This window comes from Ranitomeya imitator, chromosome 1 (assembly GCF_032444005.1).
Source record: "Ranitomeya imitator isolate aRanImi1 chromosome 1, aRanImi1.pri, whole genome shotgun sequence".
Classification (NCBI taxonomy): Eukaryota; Metazoa; Chordata; class Amphibia; order Anura; family Dendrobatidae; genus Ranitomeya; species Ranitomeya imitator.
This window is the reverse complement of record NC_091282.1, coordinates 606,785,405-606,795,547: the sequence shown is the minus strand read 5'-3', so window position 1 is coordinate 606,795,547 and position 10,143 is coordinate 606,785,405. Positions and strand designations below refer to the sequence as shown.

The window sequence follows — 10,143 nt, the reverse complement described above, 5'->3', positions numbered from 1 at the left end:
AGTGTATCAAAGTGTGTAACCCCTCCCCTCCCCTTGTTTGACGGCTGGTATCCAGCTGTCCCTCCTTGTTTGATTTCCCCTTTTGATATAGTTTAATATAGTTTAATTTGTTGTAGTTTTGATATTATTCCCGTATTTTGTGGAATAACACATGTTTATAATTATAGCCTAGTCGTGTATTTATTTTACACGTGGTTTATAACACCTTTCTCATTTGTTTATAATAGATTTTATACGTATCCCCGAGTTTGATTCTGTAAGCTTTTGTTTTATTCACAGTGTATTCATATAGTGGAGAACTTAAAGCTGTTTATATGTGTCTCTACTGAACACTATGGTGAACATTAACTAAATGTTTATTTTCCCAAACAGAGAATCTGCTGTGGGTATTTGCAGTGTATTCATATAGTGGAGAACTTAAAGCTGTCTATTTGTTTTTGTAAATGGTGAACACTAACTAAATGGTGAACATTATCTAAATTAGGTTAACTGCGGTTCAGAGGTTCATAACACCTAGGTCAAGCAATTGTTGTTGTATTTGCGTACCCCATAAATGTTTATTTCCACAAACAGAAAAGTTATTGTGTCCTGAAGATGGCATCTGAGGTTATTTGTTATCTACTGAGGCCATTGCAAGCTGTGTTTATTCACATTGTAGCAGGTTTTATCCTTGTGGCTGCCTTATATACACAGAAGAGATATGCACCAATGTCACAACACAAGTTATAATATGACCCAATGTTACAATACAAGTAAGAAGCGGCGTGTTTTATACGAATAAAAACCAAAGACACGATATTGTAAAAAAAATTTAAAAGATTTATTTCTCACGATAAAACAGCATCTCAAAGACATTTCAACACTATAAAAAATTCTTACAGAATATAAAAAGTAAAAACATTACAATACAGTAATATGACAGTACAGTAACAGTACAATGATCAATTACACTTCTTACAAAATAATTAATATAGCGTTACAAGGCGTGTACAGCATTTATCCAGTACATTCTTTACATCGTGAGCCACATGGTTTGTAGCAGCGGTAGAGACCTTTTTTTAGGTAGCAAAGTTCCACGTGTGGTACCTAATGACGGGGAATGTAAAGATTGAATTGTACGGGGTGACGCCGCTAACTTCAGCGGTGTAGATACAGAGCGTGTCTCACTGTTGGTAATTTTTAATTCATCTAAAAGCTTCCTAGTAGCGGGGTTACCCACAACTGTAGACGGCATATTTAGCTCTGCCATAGCCTGCATAAATGAATCCCAACCCGGCGGTAAATTTCTACTGTTCAGAGCATGACTCTGCGTTGTACTACGTACCAAATCCAGTAAGTTAGACCCTGGTATTACGGATCCTTTGAAAATAAATTCAGCATTATTATTCCATGCTGTGACATTTTTATTCTGCAGCAGCCTGTTTAGTAAAAATTCAGCATTCTTTTTATATCTTTGGTTTATATGGCCGACAATTTCAGCGATCTCATGATTTTTATCAGAGTCGGTATTTGGCAATTGCTGCTGACCAGGATCAGGAGGGCTAACGAGATTTAAAGCCGTTACTTCTTTTGAGCTGTGCCTCGTATGTACCAAGTAGCGTTGTAGCACAGCGCTATACATTTTAATTTTCACATCATCGGGAATGTCACGACGCTGTAAAATGTCGCTAATCTCACCATCAAGGCGCCGAATAACACTGTCGCGTATGTTATCTGTAGTACCGGGTCTTAGTTTGTCTAGCTCCTGTTTGGGGACTAGATACAAATGCCATACACTTCAGAATATATTTGCAATTCACTACGCATGTAACACATATTTCTTCGCCCCACACGCATTTAACAGTCTTTCATATGTATCGCAGAAAGATTTTAGTTCCAACTGCGGGTCAGCGGCTTAAAGAAAAGTTATTGTGGCCTTGATTCTGGGGTAACACATGTTTATAAATATAGCCTAGTCGTGTATTTATTTTACACATGGTTTATAACACATTTCATGGCCTTGATTCTGGGGTAACACATGTTTATAAATATAGCCTAGTCGTGTATTTATTTTACACATGGTTTATAACACATTTCATTTGTTTTTGTTGTTTGATTGTCATGTAAGAAGCGTTGTGTTTTATACGAATATAAAAGTGACACATTCCCATATATTATTACAGCTTTCATTAATTCTACATTATTTTAGCACATATTAATTTTACACTATTAATTTTACAGGAGCCTGTGCTGCCTATAATTTGACTCCTTTTTATACAAAGACATCTAACATATACAGACTTTTAATATTTTTGTGTAAAATCGCGGTCAGACAGGCACAAACACACACACACACACACACACGCACACAACACAGAACCACACACAACAAACACACAGAACCCACACACACACACACACACACACACACACAAGAAATAGACATTTAGGACTTATTTATGTTATTATCTTTATGCACTTTGAATGTGCTGTCTATAATTTGACTCTATCCTTGTTTTGTTGAAAATAACTGGACATACATAAGAAACCGGGCAATATATCTTTATAGAAATAACACTTCTGCACTCTTTGTGTATTTCTATCAGTTTTATTCAGGCATTTATAACACAACATGTTTGATATTGGTAATTTGATTCTGGGAACACATTTTAAGTTACTGCTGCACATGTATTACTGTTTTTCTTGTTTTTTGTGTAAAATTTCGTTGTTGGTTTACAAAGACATTTCTTTGAGAAATGTGTAGCATAACCAATTACCCATCACGGCCACTAGATGGCAGAATATCATATTAATTATTCTGGGATAACATTTCTCTTTGTGCCTATTAATTTTACAGGAGCCTGTGCTGCCTATAATTTGACTCCTTTTTATACAAAGACATCTAACATATACAGACTTTTAATATTTTTGTGTAAAATCGCGGTCAGACAGGCACAAACACACACACACACACACACGCACACAACACAGAACCACACACAACAAACACACAGAACCCACACACACACACACACACACAAGAAATAGACATTTAGGACTTATTTATGTTATTATCTTTATGCACTTTGAATGTGCTGTCTATAATTTGACTCTATCCTTGTTTTGTTGAAAATAACTGGACATACATAAGAAACCGGGCAATATATCTTTATAGAAATAACACTTCTGCACTCTTTGTGTATTTCTATCAGTTTTATTCAGGCATTTATAACACAACATGTTTGATATTGGTAATTTGATTCTGGGAACACATTTTAAGTTACTGCTGCACATGTATTACTGTTTTTCTTGTTTTTTGTGTAAAATTTCGTTGTTGGCTTACAAAGACATTTCTTTGAGAAATGTGTAGCATAACCAATTACCCATCACGGCCACTAGATGGCAGAATATCATATTAATTATTCTGGGATAACATTTCTCTTTGGGCATTTCTATCAGTTTTATTTATGCTTTTATAACACAACATGTCTGCTATTGTTAATTTGATTCGGGGATAACACATGTTTATAAAAATAACGCTATAGCAAGCGGTAATGTCAAATTCTGAAAATAGCCATTTTATATTGAATTACTAACATTTTTCTATTTTAGCGCTGACACAGCCACATATATTATTCCAGCTTTCTTTAATTCTGCATTATTTTATCACATGATGAAAATAGTCATTTTATATTGAATTACTGCAGCTCGCGGCGCGTTACCACTGGTCTCGTTTCTCAATTAATTTCCCAGCTGACGACGCTATCTATAATTCTGCGTATACCTTAGGCGTGTATTTACATGACAGTGTAATTATTTCTCACAATAAAACAACAGCTCAAATTTTAAGTTAGCTAACAGCATAATGATGACAAATGCATCTTTGCGGAATCTGATAACGACACGCTGAACAAAGGACGGAGCCTGACAAATACACACAACACACAACACGCACATATTATGAAAAATGACAACCATTGTATGTGATTTAAAAAACTTTAGTTAGATTTATCAGGGGTGATTTAGTTTGAAAGCACGCAGCTCCTCGGTAATGTCATGTGTTGGACACGCATTTAACAGTCTTTCATATGTATCGCAGAAAGATTTTAGTTCCATCTGTGCGAGTTTGCTTTGAGCGTACTGCGCAGACATGTCAGTAAACATTTTGACATGGTCAGCATCCCACGAAGGACGACCTGTGTAAGGTGTATGTACAGCAACTTTCTGCTTTCTACCTACACGGCGTCGGGATACGGTTCGTTTCTTTAGAGGTAATACAGGGGCAAAAACGCTAGAAAAGTCTGCAAGAGCAGTATCTGCAGATTGCACAGTCTGGCACACAGGTATATTGAGGGGCTCTGTGGGTGACCACAGACCCTCGGAGAGCTGCTCAATTTCTCTGTTTTCAGGCGTAACTTGGGGTATGGCGCCTGTGCTATTGGCGGGCCGTGTTATGCGGGGCCGAGCGTTCGGCGCTGCACGTTTCTCTCTTGAAACGTTCGTATATTTCTGATGTGAAATCTTGGGGCTTGGATTCCCGGGTTGTTTTGGTGCAGCGTAGCATTCATCACGATCCACAACACAGATGGGCGAGAGAGATGTTGTTCGCACCGCCGTATTAGCTCTTTGTGGTTGATTCTCTTCAGTGTCGTAATTACGCCAGTGCAAAACTCGTTGTTGAAGAGGCGACGTATCTAAAAGAAAAGATACAAGTGGCGGTTAGCCGCGAAACGGCGCAAAATTGGAAAAGCTAAACGGCGACGCATAGCTATGATCATACGTAATATTTGAAAAGTTAATGGGGACAGGTAGCCATGAAATCATTGTAACAATATTTACATAAACCTGTATAGAGCAGTCCAGATATATACTTACAAGTATGAAGCGGGAATTGTCCCACATCAGCTCCTGGTTTAACGGGAGGCGCAATGCTCAAACTCGCAGAGGCGGGAATATTCTCTTTTTCAAGCTGTATTTTCCGGGCAACTAGATTAGCGGGTGTAAGTAAAAATATAACGATTAGCGAACACAGAATTGATTTTCTACACAAAACTGCAGCGGTGAGAAGAATATATATATATTCAAAAATGAATTTTCTGACAGTTAGCTAGCAGCTGTAAGTAAATATGAGTATTACACAAAAGTGAGAATCGACTGTATTTCAACATTATATTATAAGTAAATTATATTAATTATATATTCATGCATTCTTTCTTATTTAAGAGCCGTGTATGTCGCCCGATTGGCGCAATAATTTCATAACGCAGAATTATGCGCGCATTGAAGCCGTGGCGCCGATAGCCGATAATGGGCCTGCTCTTCATCTCATCATGGGTAATTAGGAGCACCTTTTTGCTTTTAGATAGGGAAAAATGTCATTGTAACACGGTACAAAGATATTTATCTTTCATGTATCACATGTAAGAAAGCTAAATATATATATATATATATATATTATCTATGTTAATATATACTGTTTATGGCGTAAAACTATAGCATCTATTAACTATTGTATTACACAAATTATGGCATAATAAATATATGATTAAATTAATAAAACAAATAATAGCGGTAGCCGTCAATATAATACTGAATTATTAATATATAGCGGCATAAGTCTTGCTATATTAATTTACACCGCAAATATGTTTATACCGTAAAACTATATTATACTATATCAGTTGCTTTAATCCTTTGTATGTAAACACGAACTACGCGCAATTTCTCATACAGATACTGACACGGAGACATCTGACGCTATGGCTGAAAACTGGTGTGTTCCCGAACCACGCGATACGCTGGGTTCAGACGTGGAGATCATAGATGTCAAGAACCCTGCAACTTCAGCGAAACCCGATGCGCCTAAAAGACGCGGCAACTCGTTACACCGATGTTTCAAGAATAGAAAAGGTATCTGTTCACTTGAAATACAGTCGATTCTCACTTTTGTGTAATACTCATATTTACTTACAGCTGCTAGCTAACTGTCAGAAAATTCATTTTTGAATATATATATATTCTTCTCACCGCTGCAGTTTTGTGTAGAAAATCAATTCTGTGTTCGCTAATCGTTATATTTTTACTTACACCCGCTAATCTAGTTGCCCGGAAAATACAGCTTGAAAAAGAGAATATTCCCGCCTCTGCGAGTTTGAGCATTGCGCCTCCCGTTAAACCAGGAGCTGATGTGGGACAATTCCCGCTTCATACTTGTAAGTATATATCTGGACTGCTCTATACAGGTTTATGTAAATATTGTTACAATGATTTCATGGCTACCTGTCCCCATTAACTTTTCAAATATTACGTATGATCATAGCTATGCGTCGCCGTTTAGCTTTTCCAATTTTGCGCCGTTTCGCGGCTAACCGCCACTTGTATCTTTTCTTTTAGATACGTCGCCTCTTCAACAACGAGTTTTGCACTGGCGTAATTACGACACTGAAGAGAATCAACCACAAAGAGCTAATACGGCGGTGCGAACAACATCTCTCTCGCCCATCTGTGTTGTGGATCGTGATGAATGCTACGCTGCACCAAAACAACCCGGGAATCCAAGCCCCAAGATTTCACATCAGAAATATACGAACGTTTCAAGAGAGAAACGTGCAGCGCCGAACGCTCGGCCCCGCATAACACGGCCCGCCAATAGCACAGGCGCCATACCCCAAGTTACGCCTGAAAACAGAGAAATTGAGCAGCTCTCCGAGGGTCTGTGGTCACCCACAGAGCCCCTCAATATACCTGTGTGCCAGACTGTGCAATCTGCAGATACTGCTCTTGCAGACTTTTCTAGCGTTTTTGCCCCTGTATTACCTCTAAAGAAACGAACCGTATCCCGACGCCGTGTAGGTAGAAAGCAGAAAGTTGCTGTACATACACCTTACACAGGTCGTCCTTCGTGGGATGCTGACCATGTCAAAATGTTTACTGACATGTCTGCGCAGTACGCTCAAAGCAAACTCGCACAGATGGAACTAAAATCTTTCTGCGATACATATGAAAGACTGTTAAATGCGTGTCCAACACATGACATTACCGAGGAGCTGCGTGCTTTCAAACTAAATCACCCCTGATAAATCTAACTAAAGTTTTTTAAATCACATACAATGGTTGTCATTTTTCATAATATGTGCGTGTTGTGTGTTGTGTGTATTTGTCAGGCTCCGTCCTTTGTTCAGCGTGTCGTTATCAGATTCCGCAAAGATGCATTTGTCATCATTATGCTGTTAGCTAACTTAAAATTTGAGCTGTTGTTTTATTGTGAGAAATAATTACACTGTCATGTAAATACACGCCTAAGGTATACGCAGAATTATAGATAGCGTCGTCAGCTGGGAAATTAATTGAGAAACGAGACCAGTGGTAACGCGCCGCGAGCTGCAGTAATTCAATATAAAATGACTATTTTCATCATGTGATAAAATAATGCAGAATTAAAGAAAGCTGGAATAATATATGTGGCTGTGTCAGCGCTAAAATAGAAAAATGTTAGTAATTCAATATAAAATGGCTATTTTCAGAATTTGACATTACCGCTTGCTATAGCGTTATTTTTATAAACATGTGTTATCCCCGAATCAAATTAACAATAGCAGACATGTTGTGTTATAAAAGCATAAATAAAACTGATAGAAATGCCCAAAGAGAAATGTTATCCCAGAATAATTAATATGATATTCTGCCATCTAGTGGCCGTGATGGGTAATTGGTTATGCTACACATTTCTCAAAGAAATGTCTTTGTAAGCCAACAACGAAATTTTACACAAAAAACAAGAAAAACAGTAATACATGTGCAGCAGTAACTTAAAATGTGTTCCCAGAATCAAATTACCAATATCAAACATGTTGTGTTATAAATGCCTGAATAAAACTGATAGAAATACACAAAGAGTGCAGAAGTGTTATTTCTATAAAGATATATTGCCCGGTTTCTTATGTATGTCCAGTTATTTTCAACAAAACAAGGATAGAGTCAAATTATAGACAGCACATTCAAAGTGCATAAAGATAATAACATAAATAAGTCCTAAATGTCTATTTCTTGTGTGTGTGTGTGTGTGTGTGGGTTCTGTGTGTTTGTTGTGTGTGGTTCTGTGTTGTGTGCGTGTGTGTGTGTGTGTGTGTTTGTGCCTGTCTGACCGCGATTTTACACAAAAATATTAAAAGTCTGTATATGTTAGATGTCTTTGTATAAAAAGGAGTCAAATTATAGGCAGCACAGGCTCCTGTAAAATTAATAGGCACAAAGAGAAATGTTATCCCAGAATAATTAATATGATATTCTGCCATCTAGTGGCCGTGATGGGTAATTGGTTATGCTACACATTTCTCAAAGAAATGTCTTTGTAAACCAACAACGAAATTTTACACAAAAAACAAGAAAAACAGTAATACATGTGCAGCAGTAACTTAAAATGTGTTCCCAGAATCAAATTACCAATATCAAACATGTTGTGTTATAAATGCCTGAATAAAACTGATAGAAATACACAAAGAGTGCAGAAGTGTTATTTCTATAAAGATATATTGCCCGGTTTCTTATGTATGTCCAGTTATTTTCAACAAAACAAGGATAGAGTCAAATTATAGACAGCACATTCAAAGTGCATAAAGATAATAACATAAATAAGTCCTAAATGTCTATTTCTTGTGTGTGTGTGTGTGTGTGTGTGTGTGTGGGTTCTGTGTGTTTGTTGTGTGTGGTTCTGTGTTGTGTGCGTGTGTGTGTGTGTGTGTGTGTTTGTGCCTGTCTGACCGCGATTTTACACAAAAATATTAAAAGTCTGTATATGTTAGATGTCTTTGTATAAAAAGGAGTCAAATTATAGGCAGCACAGGCTCCTGTAAAATTAATAGTGTAAAATTAATATGTGCTAAAATAATGTAGAATTAATGAAAGCTGTAATAATATATGGGAATGTGTCACTTTTATATTCGTATAAAACACAACGCTTCTTACATGACAATCAAACAACAAAAACAAATGAAATGTGTTATAAACCATGTGTAAAATAAATACACGACTAGGCTATATTTATAAACATGTGTTACCCCAGAATCAAGGCCATGAAATGTGTTATAAACCATGTGTAAAATAAATACACGACTAGGCTATATTTATAAACATGTGTTACCCCAGAATCAAGGCCACAATAACTTTTCTTTAAGCCGCTGACCCGCAGTTGGAACTAAAATCTTTCTGCGATACATATGAAAGACTGTTAAATGCGTGTGGGGCGAAGAAATATGTGTTACATGCGTAGTGAATTGCAAATATATTCTGAAGTGTATGGCATTTGTATCTAGTCCCCAAACAGGAGCTAGACAAACTAAGACCCGGTACTACAGATAACATACGCGACAGTGTTATTCGGCGCCTTGATGGTGAGATTAGCGACATTTTACAGCGTCGTGACATTCCCGATGATGTGAAAATTAAAATGTATAGCGCTGTGCTACAACGCTACTTGGTACATACGAGGCACAGCTCAAAAGAAGTAACGGCTTTAAATCTCGTTAGCCCTCCTGATCCTGGTCAGCAGCAATTGCCAAATACCGACTCTGATAAAAATCATGAGATCGCTGAAATTGTCGGCCATATAAACCAAAGATATAAAAAGAATGCTGAATTTTTACTAAACAGGCTGCTGCAGAATAAAAATGTCACAGCATGGAATAATAATGCTGAATTTATTTTCAAAGGATCCGTAATACCAGGGTCTAACTTACTGGATTTGGTACGTAGTACAACGCAGAGTCATGCTCTGAACAGTAGAAATTTACCGCCGGGTTGGGATTCATTTATGCAGGCTATGGCAGAGCTAAATATGCCGTCTACAGTTGTGGGTAACCCCGCTACTAGGAAGCTTTTAGATGAATTAAAAATTACCAACAGTGAGACACGCTCTGTATCTACACCGCTGAAGTTAGCGGCGTCACCCCGTACAATTCAATCTTTACATTCCCCGTCATTAGGTACCACACGTGGAACTTTGCTACCTAAAAAAAGGTCTCTACCGCTGCTACAAACCATGTGGCTCACGATGTAAAGAATGTACTGGATAAATGCTGTACACGCCTTGTAACGCTATATTAATTATTTTGTAAGAAGTGTAATTGATCATTGTACTGTTACTGTACTGTCATATTACTGTATTGT

The 10,143-nt window shown here is 37.3% G+C and overlaps 1 protein-coding gene across 1 annotated transcript; it reads left to right on the top strand.

Annotated features, from left to right (window-relative positions):
- Positions 1-5,728: 5,728 nt before the first annotated feature.
- LOC138657961 (uncharacterized) lies at positions 5,729-7,424 on the top strand. The gene is made up of 3 exons (XM_069745549.1): positions 5,729-5,889; positions 6,081-6,191; positions 6,373-7,424. Exons 1-3 carry the CDS (start codon positions 5,739-5,741, stop codon positions 7,053-7,055), a joined length of 945 nt encoding a protein of 314 aa, XP_069601650.1. The 5' UTR covers positions 5,729-5,738; the 3' UTR covers positions 7,056-7,424.
- The last annotated feature ends 2,719 nt before the right edge of the window (positions 7,425-10,143 follow it).

What these genes read in the sequence shown, in the direction of transcription:
- LOC138657961 (XM_069745549.1), top strand. Translation starts at nt 5,739, where the DNA reads ATGGCTGAAAACTGGTGTGTTCCCGAACCACGCGATACGCTGGGTTCA. An exon ending in ATGTTTCAAGAATAGAAAAG is followed by an intron (nt 5,890 to 6,080) that starts GTATCTGTTCAC and finishes CCGCTAATCTAG; the next exon opens with TTGCCCGGAAAATACAGCTT. An exon ending in ACAATTCCCGCTTCATACTT is followed by an intron (nt 6,192 to 6,372) that starts GTAAGTATATAT and finishes CTTTTCTTTTAG; the next exon opens with ATACGTCGCCTCTTCAACAA.